Source organism: Podarcis bocagei (assembly GCF_964188305.1).
Source record: "Podarcis bocagei genome assembly, chromosome: 8".
Taxonomy (NCBI): domain Eukaryota; kingdom Metazoa; phylum Chordata; class Lepidosauria; order Squamata; family Lacertidae; genus Podarcis; species Podarcis bocagei.
This window is the reverse complement of record NC_138133.1, coordinates 33,534,503-33,551,325: the sequence shown is the minus strand read 5'-3', so window position 1 is coordinate 33,551,325 and position 16,823 is coordinate 33,534,503. Positions and strand designations below refer to the sequence as shown.

At 42.3% G+C, this 16,823-nt stretch overlaps 1 protein-coding gene across 4 annotated transcripts in view; it reads left to right on the top strand.

Moving 5' to 3' along the window:
* RIPOR2 (RHO family interacting cell polarization regulator 2) overlaps window positions 1-16,823 on the top strand; it is a 101,993-nt gene that overhangs the window by 66,228 nt on the left and 18,942 nt on the right. For all 4 annotated transcript variants that reach the window (XM_081205782.1, XM_081205779.1, XM_081205780.1 and 1 more), the window contains exons 2-12: window positions 458-584; window positions 2,238-2,393; window positions 3,459-3,537; window positions 4,674-4,697; window positions 5,278-5,331; window positions 9,070-9,219; window positions 10,416-10,479; window positions 13,460-13,503; window positions 14,361-14,486; window positions 15,505-15,653; window positions 16,055-16,184. In XM_081205782.1, coding sequence (XP_081061908.1) covers window positions 458-584; window positions 2,238-2,393; window positions 3,459-3,537; window positions 4,674-4,697; window positions 5,278-5,331; window positions 9,070-9,219; window positions 10,416-10,479; window positions 13,460-13,503; window positions 14,361-14,486; window positions 15,505-15,653; window positions 16,055-16,184 — 1,103 coding nt within the window. The remainder of the gene's footprint in view (window positions 1-457; window positions 585-2,237; window positions 2,394-3,458; window positions 3,538-4,673; window positions 4,698-5,277; window positions 5,332-9,069; window positions 9,220-10,415; window positions 10,480-13,459; window positions 13,504-14,360; window positions 14,487-15,504; window positions 15,654-16,054; window positions 16,185-16,823) is intronic.

Genomic DNA, 16,823 nt, shown 5'->3' with positions numbered 1-16,823 from the left:
TTAAGAATGGACCTCCAGAACAAATTAAGTTCTTAACCCGAGGTACCACTGTACTATAATTCATGTTCATTTGCCCAATTCATTTTTCAGGAGCAAGAAGCAAAGTTCTCTTTGCATGCACACAGCTTTGTTTGGAACACAAAGATCTCCAAGACACAGCAGACTTTCTGTGGGTGTCTGAGAGCAAAGGCGTCAAAGAGGGGGGAAATCCATGGAAATAAAGGGATACATTTCTCAGACTCCTATTTACAGAGATACCTCTGGTCCTAAAATGGGAGTTCTGGTTGCTGAAAGAAAATGCAACTTTAGTATTTAGAGACTTGAATATCTTTAATGATCTCACGAGTCGTGTAGTTAATTTACCTTTTATTTTCCTGAAGCTGTAGTTTGGGAAGCTGTATCTTAAACCTGCCTGTAACTTGCCATTGCACCTGACCTCCTTACTCTTACCTTGCAGGAATATCTTCCAGATTCCCAGAAATCATGTCAGTAGGATCACATTCGTTCTCCCCAGGAGGCCCTAATGGGATTATTAGAAGTCAATCCTTTGCTGGCTTCAGCGGTCTCCAGGAAAGAAGATCAAGGCAAGTAGCAGCTCCAAAGCCAGGCTTTCAGCTTGTAAATAGGGGGTGGGAAGCTTTGCTGGGGTCTGTTGTTGTTATCCCTTTGTTATCTATTGCAAAGGATGCCTCTGTTATAGACCTGACTGTGGTGAAATTTAAACTAAGCAAACAGAAAACAGCTCTGGCTTTACCAAAGGTTATCTCCTTGACCTATCATGTCTTTTAAGACTTCAGCAAGGTTTTTCATTGGCTTCACAATTGAGGGTGGGTGATGGGAAGCGGTTGCACGCAGTCATAATAAAACAAAGGAAACCATTCCACAGGGAATGCAGTCAGAGTCTAGCCCTTTCTTTCCCTTACAGATGTGTCAAACAGTCTGATTTGCTTTAGATCCAGTTTAATCTTAACTGCTTCATGGATTCTCTTTGCTGCTACAGTAGGTTCAGACATGCTGTTTGTAGCAATATTTCTCAAGACAGTGTGCACTCACCACCACAAGGCCAGAATATGGAAATTAACATATATATTTTTAAACAGCCGTGTAGGCCAGGGTTGGAGCAAGAAGTCAAGCGTAGGCAGCAGCCCGTTTTTTTCTCCTCTTCCTAGGATCAAAGTCAGCAACCTGGCATTGTTGGGCAGTGCTGAGCATCTGGATCTAGTTACCACAACACCACAATGTCCACACTGTCAAAGGCAGCACTATATGGAGGAAATTGTGGGACCTGAAAATGGAGGACATAAACAAAACACTGGTGCTGCCAAAGCTATGCTGGCCACCAGGCCCCACTGATGGAGGCAGAAACCCGTCAGAGGGTGCTTAGCTGAGGGCCCACTCAAACTTGAAATTGTCCCTGTCTCCATCCTGTGTTTCTGTGCCCGTTTTGTCTCTATAGCTGAATACCATCTGCAGTTTATGTCACATATAGTAATGTTCTGGTATTAATGATGCTTAGGGACAGATGGCTATTACACATTAACTTTTTCAGCAGTGTTGCAGAACTCCCCTCCCCCCATTTAAGGTGGCTTCTGTGGCCAGGGTTAAGCTTGTTGCAGGTTGCTTTTTTTATTTATAGTCTTTACTTGATATTAACTTTTTCCATATGCATACAAGGCAAAGAGCTCATTGCAGGTTGACTTGAGTTAAGGCCCTAAGCCACCAGAGCAGTCTCCTGCAAGAGCTCCATTAAAATGACATAGAGCAAGCTGCTTAGCTCGTTTGGATTGTGCCTTTGTTTAATATTAATTACATCCTGCCTAAATATGAATCAAAGTGGTTAACGACCTGAAAGATCCACAGTGCAATAACCTGCCCTTCTCTTCTTCTATTTAGTTTCATTGCATGGTACATTTTAAATCTATTGTTACTCACACTGAGCCTTTGCAAGGGGACCCACTGCAGGTCTAAATAAATCAAAAGAATTAAATCAAATTCAGCGGCACTGCACATTTCTGTGAGTGGAATATCAGGTGCTGATAGAATGTCATGTTTGCTCAGACCTATTAACCCATAAACTTTTCGTCCTCTGGCAGGCAGCACAGTAAGCAGATTTCTTTGAGTCGGTAAAGATTAAGTTAGGGAAAGCTCCTTAGGTGATGCTCCTTTGAGATAACCAGATAATCACGATTTATACCTTTTCTTCCACCCCTTGCTCCCCTTTAATGTTCATTTTGCAGGTGTAACTCCTTTATTGAAAATTCCTCTGTGCTCAAGAAACCCCAGGCAAAAGTGAAGAAGATGCACAATCTGGGACACAAGAGTAACAGCGCTGCTAAAGAGCCTCAGCCAGAAAGGATGGAGGAGGTTTACAGGGCCTTAAAGAATGGACTGGAGTAAGAGCTTTTATAAGTCTGGAGCAGCACTAAAACTGTCTTTACTGCTCTGCGGAAGAACAACTTGTTGCCCCCCTGGAGTGAATAAGACTTTAACTTCTGATGTCAAAGATAGGTTTATCAGCTCCCCCAAAGCAATGAGTTCCTGCTTCTCCTCTTAGCAGCTCGGGGCAGATCTGCAGAATCTTTAGATGTTCAGCCACAGTGGTGCAGCTGGGTGATTTTAGACGCTGGACTTAATGGGCTTACTTGGGGCGAGGGGGTGGGTGACTTTAGATAGCTGTGTGTATTACTTCAGTTGTGAAGGTCACAGTTCTCTTTGCGCGCACACTCACCATGTGCTTTACAACTGCTTTTACATTTTCTTTATTATTAAGAGAGAAAAACTAACACAAAACAGTTTGCCAATGCTGATTAAAAAGCATAATACTTGAGCATACTTTTGTTATAGAAAAGGAACATATAAATTTAATGTTAAAATAATTAAAAAATGAGCATCAGAAGCCATATGCATGTCTGGGCAGCTGCCCCCTGACTATAAAATGCTTTTAAAGGTAAGAAGAATGAAAGCATCCCATCATCTTCTGATTTAAGATTGTGCAGATCCTTACCCAGACCAGCTCCACTCTTTCCCTGCCTACCATGGTGGGAACATGCTGCTGACTTTAGCTTTCACTTGCCCACATTTTTGGCAGATGCAGCAGGGACTTCCATGGTGGTGAAGGCACTGTCCGCATCCCCACCAGCGAAGCCGGGAAAATCTGGTACAGAGGGAAACCTCAGCTGCATCCAAAAACTGTTCAGCCAGTGTAGTGGCTTGAAGGGGGAAGTAGACTGCTCTCTAAGGCTGCAATCCTATACACATTTACCTGTGAGCAAGTCTGACTGGATTCAGTAGGACATGCTTCTGAGTGGACAGGATTGCACTGTTAATTACTTGGTTGAGCAGTTCGTGGCAAGAGTAAAACTTAGCAAAACAGCTTTTCTTGCCACAGAAACCAGCAATCGGCACTTCATTACTGAAACGTAACAGGGCTGATGTTTCGCTTTTTGTTATCTTTGCAGTGAGTATCTGGAAGTGCATCAAACAGAGCTGGATAAGTTGACTGCTCAGCTAAAGGACATGAAAAGAAACTCACGGCTGGTATGTCTTTGTCGTAGGACTCAAAACAGTAAGGAGGTTCAGGTAGCTGTAATGCAAGTGGTACAGTTCCCCCCATGAGGTCTCCACAACCAAAGACTTCAGACTAGGAGGCATTTGGGTTAAAGTGTCCACATGTTAAAAATGTACTGTCTGGGTAGAACCTTCCCTCTGATACTGCGATTTTATGATGTGGTGGCAATTGTCACAGACAGGTGATCTCGCCGCTGGAATGCATTACACTTTAGGAGCTGTGCTACATTTGACTAAGTACAAAACAACACAAAGTAGTGCCTGACCCACACTGTTTGGTACTGTTCCATGTTGCCATCCACATCATCACCCAAGGCAGATCCATTCGGTCAGTTTCACTCTTTCTTTACTAGTTGCTGTTTTGTGCAAAGCCACATGTGGTTCTCTCACAAACAGCGCTGCAGAAAACCCTGCATTGCTAGGCATATGGTGATGATAAAAAATCCAAAAGTTGTTGAATACTTTTAGAAGTCTTCATATAATATTTATTCAAAGTTTAAAGTTACAAAAAGCAAAAAGAACAATACAACATACAAAAAAGAATACAACAATAACAAAGAAAGAAAAAAAGAAAAAGATATAAAAATACATTCGGTTAAAATAAGAAAAAAAACCAGATTAAACCTTTACATAACTTTCTTCCCTAACTTATTTCCTTGACCTCCTCACACCTCCCAATTTTATATTCTAGTTCAGATCATTTTTTCCAGCAAATCCTTCCAACCTTATTTTCATTTAAGTAATTTAATTTAAAGTATTTATAATTTAACCTCCTCTCTTTCATCACTTTCATCAATTCATTTTTACTTAATCCTTTATATCATATCTACCAAAACTACCTAATTTTCTTTTTCCAACATCTTTCTAACAGTCCTTAATTTTAGAGTATTTTTGAAGATATACTTTAAATTTTTTCCAATCTTCTTCCACCGTTAGAAGTCTTCATAATCTATCCACACATTTCAGGGCCAGCTACAAAAGTCGCTTCATCTTGGGGAGGGAAAACTTGCCTTCTTAAATTAACTTAAAGCCCAAGACAACAATTCAGCATCACACTTGAGAGAATGTCTACTGAACTATTAATCCTTTCATTTCATTCATTACAGGGGGTGCTGTATGATCTAGACAAGGTATGTCTATCTGCAACTTATCTGCAAAAATAAATGTTAAACCCAGTCTATGTGGCAGCAGACCATAAGATTAGTTGTGCAAGGGAACCTTTCTGATTGCGCTACAGTTATGCAAGGAGACGGTAGAAGGATGGGCATAATCAGTCCTTATTCATTCATTTTGCAACAGCAACTTTTAATCCAGAATAATTACTTCAGAGAAAGTGGTTTGAGGATTGTGATATGAACTCAGTATTGCTCTCAGCAAGTTTTTGACCCAGACTTCGTAATAGTTCTACTACTATATTTTGTGGAAACCGGTAAAAGGCTGAAAAAGCCCCTCTTTGTCCAAACCCTCACTGATTTTTACATTTTCTTTTAGAAAATAATGTACTTTCAAGTACATGACTCTGTTATTAATTACAAAAAGGCTGCTATGAAATTAAAAGTATTCACCTTTAAGGAAAAGCAGTGTTCCTTCCGAATGCCAAACTGGTTTGACAGGAGAATATGACAGTTCTGCAAAAAGGCCAAATCAGTTCAGCTCATCTCAATTGCCTGTCATTCTTCCCATTCTAATTATTTTTAATTTATTTTGCAGCAAATGAAAGCAATTGAAAGATATATGAGAAAGCTGGAGTTCCACATCAGCAAGGTAATCAGCTGTCCTTTCATCTTGCTTTTAACTTTGTTCTTAACCTATTTATCAAAAGCCAGTCTAGCATTCTCCTTTATTCCACAGAGATCTCCTCACAAAGCACCTCTTCAAGAAGGTTTTGGTTAGGTGGTATTGCTTATGTCAGCTGCAAGTGGGGTGTGGGGATTCAAGGGAGTTCACAATGTGCCCCCAGTTGTTGCCACCATCAAACAATTCAGCATAGCACTGCCCTGAGGCATGTTGCAAGAGAAGGTAGGCCCAGCAAACACAACACAGGCACCACTGTTCTGTGCATGCTCCAAGGCCTGATACAGGCAGTCCAGTTTTCCGCCCAGTTGCTAGGCAGAAAACCTGCCAAGGGGACTTCAGCAGGAGACGGGACATTTTTCTCTGCCATCAAGTGAACCTGCAAATATTAAACAAAAGATATCCACTTCAGGTTAAAATATGTGCATGCTATTTAGCTAATCCTTTCCATTTTGACTAGGTGACTAATTCATATAATACTAGTAAATTCTTGCTATTTTAATGAGAGCGTTCCTAGAGAGAGTGCCTGTGCATTGCTTTGATTCTTGAGGGCGAGGGTGCACTGCATCTCTAATTGAAGAGACACCTTGCATGGACCACAGAGTTCCTATAATTGACACAGGTGGGGCTGTGGTCTAAACCACGGAGCCTTTTGGGCCTGCCAATCAGAAGGTCAGTGGTTCGAATCCCTGCTACGAAGTGAGCGCTCTGTCCCAGCTCCTGCCAACCTAGCAGTTCAAAAGCATGCCTGTGCAAGTAGATAAATAGGAACCACTGCGGAGGGAAGGTAAATGGCATTTCCGTGCACTCTGGTTTCTGTCACAGTGTTCTGTTGCACCAGAAGTGGTTTAGTCATGCTGGCCACATGACCCGGAAAGCTGTCTGTGGACAAACGCTGGCTCCCTCAGCCTGAAAGCAAGATGAGCGCAGCAACCCCATAGTCACCTTTGACAGGACTTAAGTCCAGGGGTCCTTTACATTTTTTATCTTTTACCTTTATACTTGATGGCTGTGTCAGTAAATGCCAGGCTATCCTTTGGACCAAATAATTGGATAAATTAAATTCTCTTCTCCCTCCCCTGATTTGCAAAGCCTGATTAGGCCCCCTGCAGTGGCTATTTGCATTTTTGCAACGATTCACACAACTTAAAGATACTTTGGTATAGTTACTTTGGCCCTGTGCTAGCAGTGTCATTCCAACGTTACACTGCAGTTGTGTCCCCAAGGGCAACCCTTGCTTATAGCAAGGAGCATAGCAGCAAGTAGGAATTGTTTGCCTGCTTTCAGCTAAAATCTTCTGTGCTAGGGCATCCAGAACACAGCCATTATTCCCATACTCACGGATCAAATATTCATCAAGAAAATAGTTCCTAGAATAATATGTTCCCTGCCAGCAAAATGTCATGCAGCAGAGTACTTTTTGTTCAAGTCCCTCCCACTCAGAGCCAAGTGATTTCGGTGTTTTTAGCGAAGAGTGAGTTGCTACAGAGCTAATTCCACACTAAATTGTTCAGCATATTAGCTTTCTGTTCTGTAGCCCATGGTGACAAATAAAAGGGACTTCATGTGAAGCAAGGTTTTATGAGGCCAGAATGTAAGCAACTAACTCATGGAAACCTTTTAATGGAAAGTAGCAAAACTTAAGCTGAATGTCTGAGGACCAGTGCATGCTGGTCTTCCAGTGAGAGCTGTGACTCGAAATTATACTCTGAACAGGAAACAAAGCAAGGAAAACAGGAAATGTGGTAACTAATGTGTAGCTCCGTAGCACAGCAGATGGGTCTGTGATAATTCCACTCAGAAAGAGAAAGAGGGTGCAAATGTCATACCACACCCTTGTTAACACCCTTGTTAACAGAAGTAAACAGCAAAGCAAACATTTTCTAGGATGGAGACAGTAGCCTGACCCACAAGTGCTATACCATTTACAGCCTTTCTAAACTGTCTCTACTAGGACTAAGCTTTGAGGATTGGCGCATAACATAATACTAGCTGTAATGTGTGTTGTAGGCATCTATATCTTATTTTTTAATGAAGCAGGTTTGGCTAACTAGTTGTTGCTGTTGACATCTGTCTGTCTCAAGAGACAATGGGGTGCACTTCTGGGGGTGAAGTCAAACAGCTGCATTAGCAGCACCAAAGTGACCTCCCTGGGACACAAGCCTGGGCAGTGTGTATGGAGGTTCTGGGCTGCCAGACGACAAGACCCCTCTCTTGGTCTCGCTAATGCGGTCCAAAGAAAAGCACAGCAATACATTTGACATCAGCTTGGCTGCAGGAGCTGCCGGAACACAAGGCACTATCCAACCATCTTAGAGACTCCACTCTGGATTTCTGTAGGGTTTACTCCTTTGCCTTTTATTCTCCCGAAAATATCCCTCAAAACAGCAGAGATTTAGGATCAGAATTTTCCTTCTCCTACATGGGCTCCCTTCCCGGGTTGAGGAGCCCCATCTGCCCCTCACTTCCCTGTACAGCACGTGCAGAAACCACCTTCTTGACTGTTGGACCCACTACTGGTCTTGCCGGCTCAAACTCTCAGAGCCTGTATTCACACACAGGATCCCTAACTCGCCAAAGGTTTGTGACCCATTGGTTATCCTCACCTGGTTTAGCCAGCCAGTCAAAGACATTTCCCGGGGTGTGGCCACTGTTGCATGCTGACAGCTTCTAGGAGCCACAGGTGAGAGCTGCATGCAGGGTGGGGACCAGAGGTGGAGAGACTACCCCAGAAGGAGCACAATGTGTTCCCCACCAGAAGTACTACCCTAACACACCTCCCTTAACACCCCATACACACATAGGATTATTCTGCAATACATTTTATCCATTAGGAATGAAGAGGGTTGGGCTTTAATTTCTGGTTTTTCTCCAGCTGGCCAGTTTAGGCATGGACAATGTGTGAAGCGTATTATATTGCAAGGATTGTCAGTGTTACTTGACAATGATGGATGAGCTTTCTCCAACTAACGTGTTGTTGTTTAGTCATCTTAGTCGTGTTCGACTTTCCGTGACCCCATGAACCAGAGCATGCCTTGGAAACTCACTTCCTTCTCAAAGTTTCTCCTTTTTTATGTCCATGGAGTTTTCTTGGCAAAATACTGGAGTGGTCTGCCAGTTCCTTCTCCAGGTGGATCACAGTTAGTCTTAACTCTTGGCTATGACCTGTCCGTCTTGGGTGGCCCTGCACGGCATAGCTCAGCTTCTTGGAGTTATTCAAGCCCCTTTGCCATGACAAAGCAGTGATCCATGAAGGGGCCAACTAATGTAGAAGCTTGAACTTTCTGTGGAGGAGCTACTTCAGTGCAATACAGTGGCATATTGCTGATGCATTTTTCTTATTCTGAGAATTAATCCAAGCAACGAAAGCTGATAAGCAGGGATCTTTTGTAAGTTTTTAAAGAAAGCTTAATGAGAGAAGGGAAGGTTTGAACAAATTGTAGAAAAGCATGAGGCAGTGACAGAGATACGAGAGGCTGCTGATGAATTCATTGTTGTCATCGTGACATTGTAAATAGGAAGGTGCCTTTTCCACAGTGGAATTATTTTCAATTTGAAGGCAGGGGTGGCATCAGCAATGAAGTCGTCTACACACCAATCTGTGTATAGAAAAATAGTCTGGATTTCTTCAGTTAACTTCCTTTCAGTTAACTTTCCTTTTTCTTTCCCTTAAAACAAAACTCAGTGGTCTTTGGTTTTTCCATTCAGGTTGATGAACTGCTTGAAGCTTATTGTATCCAAAGACGGCTCCGCGATGGTGCCAGCAAAATGAAACAAGCTTTTGGGTTGTCCCCTGCCAGTAGGGCAGCTCGGGAGAGTTTGACAGAAATCAACAAAAGCTACAAAGAATACACAGAGGTACATGATGGCCCATTGCATGTAATCTTCCGCAGGTTAAATTTACCACTAATTTGTGGTGGGAGCATTGATTGCGTTGTTATAGTGCTGAGAAGACAGATTATGGATTGATCAAAGCATTGAATCGGCTGCCAATAGCTTCATACATGTGCAGCCTTGTGGATCCTACCGCCCAGAGTGGAGGTTCATACTGTGGACCTCATCTTGCTAACTCAAGAGTTACAAGAAGGCCAACACTTGTTCAGTGTTAACTGCCCAACAGATATTGGAACTGATTTCTTCCTTTACCATGGAAGTAATTGGCAAGGAAGTATTCTTTCACCAAGGAAATCCTGACTGGTGTCATAATTTCAATTCCAGAATTTTTGAAAGGTATCTGGGGAAACAGAGGTTTAACAGACTGGGAAATTGTCTGTGAAATTGTCTACCAGGGGCTTCACTTCAATTCTTCCAGTGCCCATTTCTGCGTGGAAGAGAATGAGCTTTAGAAACACTTGTGTGGGAGTTCTGGACTTGGGGGACAGAAGATGAGGCTTGCAGGCTAGAGAGAATTGCAGGGGGGGCGGAGCTGGAGTACTGAAGGCAGAGCTAGACTTCATTCCCAGGTGCAGAAGGACTGGGAGAAACTTCCAAGTGCTTGTCTGAGACCAAGAGCTGGAGGGTTGTGGGCTGTTACAAAAAGTTATTGTTACAAAATTCTTACTTGGAAAGCATTCCCATATGGAAATTGGTGTAAAGCTTCTCTATAAATTGTCACATGTGAAAATTGCACAAGTGTGCATTCAGTGTGTGTACATGCCCTGGAAGAGCTACAGTTGGCCATGGCTTTCTAGAAGTCCTGAAATGACTTCTAAGCCCTGCCAAAAGTCAAAGGATTGCTTGCGCCAGCATTTCATGACTTGTAAAGATGTCAGCCTGGCTCGCTAGAGTCTAGACATTGGGGAAGACTTGCTAAGCTCCTGACTCCATGGACAATAAGGAAAAAATATCTGTTTCTGGGAGCATATTCTCATTCTTTAATTCCCTGTTCCTTTCCGCCTTCTCCAGGTGTCAGCAAGAGTCAGGACTGCGTTGGAACTTTCTACATATAGTTACTTTTTAAAAAAATAACAACAACCCAGTTATATAGTGTATTTTAAGGCACTTCTATATTTTGGATAGTTGAACTGATACTAGTCTCCTCTTTTCCCACACAGAACATGTGTACTATTGAAGGAGAGTTGGAAAATCTAATGGGGGAGTTCTGCATTAAGATGAAAGGTAATTGGCTCACTTTTCATTACTTTCACTGCACAAATAGCACAGGGAAAGCACTGTCTCTCTCCCTCTCTCTGTGCTTGTGTTTCTGAAAACACTGAGAGCACAAACCAATTTAGATGAGAGGTTTGTTTTCCTCTTCCCATCACATTGGTTATGGAAGCTTAAGAACCCCGCTACTCTGCTCAACATTCAAAGCAACAGGCAGCAATTGTACATGGTGAAATATCAAGTATTTACAGCACATTTTTCTAAGATTTTCAGCATGCATTCTTCTTCAAAGTGATATGGTTGGGGTGAAGTTTGGGGGACAGCTAAGAAATGCTGTCACTCTCAGGGATTCTGAGACAAAGAATGAGAGTATTTTTTAATACCTATCTAGATTATAATGGGAGTGTAATATATTTCCCAGAATCAAGCTTTTGATTCTTAAAAGCACAAGCTCTGCCGCTGAGCTATGGTCCTTCACAAACTGGGCAATTGAGATTTTGTCATTCCGCATACTGATGTTGCAAAAGCCTGGTTCTCCTTTGCCTGTGAACCCGAATAAATCTGTACAATAAAGGTTTCCCCAGAAAGTAGTAATGAATGTAGGTGCTGGGATTAAACAAGGAAAAAACACTTGGAGCCTATGTTTCTGGAAGCTGGAGCTTAAACCCTAACCATATATGACAGGATGTAATAGACTTTCATTAGGTTCCAATGTGTGCAGGAGCACAGCGAACTGATGCAGAGGCAGTTTGGGAATGCCTTAAGAGTTTTTCATTTCTCATTTGTTTTCACCTGCTTCTGTTTGCCCCATGTGTTTAACAGGGGAGATGGGCTGCAGAGATCAAGTTGTCCTATACTAAGGCATCAAAAGGGAGATGGAGCCAATGGCAGCGTGCTAGTAAATTTAAATTATTTATAAATAATAAATAAATTAGAAAGTGGGAGGTAATATGAACCTGAAAGAGGGCTGCATTGTTCTGGAAGTTGGAGCAGCGCAGGAGACACAATGTCTTTATTTTCACAGGCAGAGGGAAAGATCCCCTTGGCTATAAGAATGAAGCTACAGGGCACAGCTGCGTCAATATATGTTAGACCAGCCATTAGTGCAAGAGTGACATTTGCCCCAAATAATGTTGTTTTAATAAATGCTATGTGACAGCGGAAAGGAAATCAGTTCCCATGAATTAAGGATACTGGGACTCAGGAGAGTCCTGTGTCCTATTTCCGAGTTTGACACAGGATTTCGGTGGCAGATTTTCATTGATTAAAACAGAGCACCTTTTCTCCTCCTGGCTGTTGTGCCAGTACGAGGTTTTCCCTGAGTATGTTATTTAAGTGAAGTTGCTCCGGAATAATTATTTTGTAGACCGCAAATGAATAATTTCTCCAAAACCCCTTTTAAATTCATGAAAAGTCAGCACAGTTTGTGAGGAGCTGCTGCCACCAATGGGAGGAAAATAGGAATGCCATGCAGCTACACTCCCCTTGCTGTTCCTATGTATTTAGGCCACTGCCATCTGATTCCATAATCAAAACCAGTAGTTAAGGTGAGCTGTTCATAATGCAGCAGTGTGTCTTTGGTGCCAGTGTGATCATGTAGCTTTATGAGTGCCTTATGATTAATGATAAGAATGATTGTCACTCATTCAACCTTCATCTTTACTTTCTTCATGCTCTGCCTGTCATGTAGAATGAATGTCCCAAATCTGTGCCCCCAGTCAAGAGGCCCACGTGTGCTCTGATATTCCTGAGTGGGGTTACCATTTCACTCCAGTAAAGAGCACACCTAGCAAACAGTTTTTCACCCTTCACAACAGGGAGCTGACCCCTTATCTTACATTTTTGGATAGTCAAATATCATGTGTGTTTTGTATGTGGAATGTGTGTGGGGGGGGAGCATATTTGGAGTGGCCCTCTCTGGTTCAGAATTGTGAGGATTTTAAAAGTTAACAGGAAAATGCTCCCTATTTCATTAATTAATTACTATTCGCATGGTGGCGCTGTGGTCTAAACCACTGAGCCTCTTGGGCTTGCCAATCAGAAGGTCGGTGGTTCGAATCCCCGCGACGGGGTGAGCTCCCGTTGCTCAGTCCCTGCTCCTGCCAACCTAGCAGTTCGAAAGCACGGCAAAAAAGTGCAAGTAGATAAATAGGTACCTCTCCAGCGGGAAGGTAAATGACGTTTCCGTTCGCTGCTCTGGTTCTGGTGTTCTGTTGCACCAGAAGCAGCTTAGTCATGCTGGCCACATGACCCGGAAAAACTGTCTGCGGACAAATGCTGGCTCCCTCAGCCTGTAAAGCGAGATGAGCACCGCAACCCCAGAGTCATCTGCGACTGAACTTAACTGTCAGGGGTCCTTTACCTTTTTTTTATTCGTAGTAATAGTAGCAGCTGCTGTTACTACATGGAAAGGAAGGTAACTGATTGTCCTCATAATTCTACCTATTTCAAGAAATATAATCTAGCAAAGCCTGGCATATGGGGAGGGAGAATGTAAGATGGAAGATATTGCAGTAGCCGAGTGCTGTCCAGTGCATTGCTTATTTGAAGATGAGCTTGATTCTTTATCTGTCTTGGCGAGCTGTACTTAAAGAGCCTGGTCAGAAGTCAGCAGACAAATCCTGCCAGGGAACAGAGAATAAATTAGGCATTCAGGGCTCCCAAATAAATGAACCTACCAACTACCCCAACAATCTCCCCATGCATCCCATAATAAACCCTAGTAACAGAAACAATAAACCCAGGCATCCATCACTACCATTTTCAGAGGAGCAGTAGTTGAAGGAGTTGGATGGAGCAGCTTGTATCCTCCTCCTTTGGCGAGAGAGGAGGATGGAGTTCAGAGTTCAGAGTTGCTCTCTCAATGGCATAAGAGCTTTGGCAGCATTGTGGAGTGTTGGTGATCAAGTTCCAAGTATAGAGTCACTGATGTAAGAAAGAGAGGGCATAAGCATTTCTTCTGAAATGGATCTCAAATGTTGTTGGCTCCTAGGTCTGGCTGGTTTTGCTCGACTTTGCCCTGGAGACCAGTATGAGGTGAGTGACTTTGTAAAAATGGTATTTTCCATCATGTTCAAAGGTTTCCACATGGCATTTCTTCCTGTTCTCATATCCTGCACAGCAAGAAAGGTCCCACTATTCTCTATTTATGGATGAATGCACTCTGAGCCTTTCCCACGTAAAGACTATGAAATTGGTCCCAGAGAGCTGATGGATGGCTAGCAAGATAACAACAGATCTTTCTTTAGCTTTGTTTTGGAAGGGTGTCAGCATGCCTCTCCATATTTTGTTCTTGGCATAGGTTTTCTTCCTCTTGTGGCTCCCGTATCCAGCCAGGACAGGCTGACTTGAGCTGATCAATGAGAAAAGTTCAAGCCAGCCTCTCTCTCCCTTTCATTGCTTTTCTTTTTCCCCTCAAGGAGAGAGATGTAAGTTCATCAACAAGTAGGACCTACAACGTAATCACTTGTCTCTGGCCAGGCCACAATTTGTGAGTCTGTGCTCAAGTGGGGTGCGCTGGTGACGCTGCATGAAAACACATTGTTTGCATTGACATTCAAGGTTTCCAAACTTCCATACCACCCCTAAACAAAAGTGACCACTCCTTAGCTTTCTCTTCTTCCTAATGTTCTGGAACTACAAAGTACAAATCTATTCGGCATGCTCTCTGGAAGATTACAAAAGCTATGGTTTACATTGCCATTGTCGTTTTTAAAAAAGAGGTTGAACTGTAAAATGCATAGTGGTATTCTGTCACTGTGCATGCATTGTAGGTGTATTAGGTTGGATAAAACTCTATGGTTTGTTCAAAGAGACAGAGTGTAAGAGAGAGAAACAGATAGTACAAATATGTGGGTTGTGAGAACACACTACAACTTTTCCTTTTTTCACAGATTTTCATGAGGTATGGCCGTCAGAGATGGAAACTGAAAGGCAAAATAGAAGTCAATGGCAAGCAAAGCTGGGATGGAGAAGAAATGGTCTTCCTCCCTCTTATCGTTGGGTTGATCTCCATTAAGGTATCAGTATAAGTATCATGGTTTTCATTTAACTAGCCACATGTTAGCCAAGTAGGACTATAATGCTGCTCTACAGGTAATAAGCAGTGCCATTCAGACTTCCCGCTATTAATTGAACTTATGTGTATTATCTTCATACATTTATAATCCCACCTTCTTTTCATCTTGGAATCAAAGGCAATGTGCATGTGGTTCTCCCACCCGGTCACTGACCAAACTCAGACCTGCTGAGCTTAGCTTCAGCAAGGTGCATGTGCCCTCAGACCATATCCTGGATGCCTTTAATTTTTGTGAGAGACTCCAGGTATCCTGCAGTGATTTTATATATTGAGTCAGGTAAGGAACTCAGTTGTCAGTGCATCACTACCCTTCTCAACCATACTCTTTTTTTTCAAAAAGTGTTTTTAATATTGTTTTCAATACAGTAACCCATCCTGGGACCTTAGGGTGAAGGGCGGTTGAATCCTAGGTAATAATATGAAAGCTGCAGTTTGGTGCACCAAAAAACCCCACAAATGGCATATGTTAACAAAAGTGTGCTAGGGCAGCCTACCTTTCTTGTCGTGGATAAAACAAATGTCTCTTAAAAGGCAGATTTTCATATCATTGCTCATGGGCATAACAGTCAAATGCTGATTGTTCCATCTTCTGGTTCAGAAAATATGCAATAATATGTAGCAAGGCCACTGTAGAAAAATGTGGAATACAGCGGAACCTCAGTTGTTGAACGTAATCCGTTCCGGAAGACCATTTGACTTCTGAAACATTCAACATCTGAGGCGCAAGGGGCTGTCAGCAATTTCCATTGAGAAAATAGAAAACCACACAGCAGAAGCCGTTTGACTTCCAAGGCGTGTTCAAAAACTGAAGCAATTACTTCCAGGTTTTCGGAGTTCAGGTTCCGAAACGTTTGGCTTCCGAGAAGCTTGAAAACCAAGATTCCACTGTAGTTGACTCTAAGCACTTCATAATACATAGTTATTCTGTTTCTAATTATTAACATGTGCTGCTTTTGAAGGTCACAGAAGTTAAAGGCCTTGCTACTCACATCCTGGTGGGAAGTGTTACCTGTGAGACAAAAGAGTTGTTTGCTGCTCAGCCTCAAGTTGTTGCTGTGGACATCAATGACCTCGGCACGATAAAGCTGAATCTGGAAATCACCTGGCAGTAAGTGAAGCTGACTTGGTGGTTGTGCGAATGGTGCTTCAGATGAAGTGGGTTCCTGCCTCCCTGCCCATAGTCTTTTGCTTCTCTAATAAGGAGACTGAAGAAAAGACTTGCTGTAAACTAAGAATAGTAATACGAGACAAAAACCATAAGGTTTCATATTGCAATATGTACTTTGGCCCTCCATGACTGTAAAATGTAAACCAGTAGGTCATAGTTATTCCAGATTAATTAACACAGAGTACCAGAGGGCTATCCTGTGAATGTGTTGTTCACAGAGACTCACTGGGAAGATGATGGAGGTCCCTGCTCTGATGACCTAAAAATGAACAGAAAACAAGTGCGCCTTGTAACAGTAATTCAGTCTAATGAGAGGCTTTTTCTTTCTTCTTTTTTTACAGCCCATTTGATGTTGAGGACTTGACCCCATCCGCAGGCAACACAAACAAAGCATCTGCTCTCCAAAGGAGAGTGTCCATGTATAGCCAAGGCACTCCAGAAACCCCAACCTTCAAGGATCACTCATTCTTTGTAAGTTCAATGTGCCTCTCTAATACGGACTCAGTGGATAAATAACAGTTATAGTCAATGCATAGTTTCACACCACTTTGTGATTACGTAAGTTCAGTGCTGATGCTCCTCAATCTTCTTCTAAGCTTTTTTAAAGCACAACAAATTTATTTCTAACTCCTAATAACCACTATTAAAATACCTGTCCCCTTTAACTATGATAGCGGCTGTTAATAGATCCCTCGCTATTACCCAAGTTGCAGTAATATTTTTAACATTTTACCTTAATATGTGTATTCTTTATTTGTAAACAATCTACTGTTTTATTCATAAACCGTTGCACATAAAAAAGCTTCATTGCAGAGATGATGATGATATTTATTTATTTATGTGTTTATTTATACATACATACATACATACATACATACATACATACATACCCTGCCCATCTGGCTGGGTTTCCCCAGCCACTGTGGGCAACTTCCAACAAAAGATAAAAATACATTAAAACATCAGTCATTAAAAACTTCCCTAAACAGGGCTGCCTTCAGATGTCTTCTAAACGTCAGATATTTGTTTATTTCTTTGACATCTGATGGGAGGGCATTCCACAGGGTGGGCGCCACTACTGAGAAGTCCCTTTTATTGGATGGCCATAAA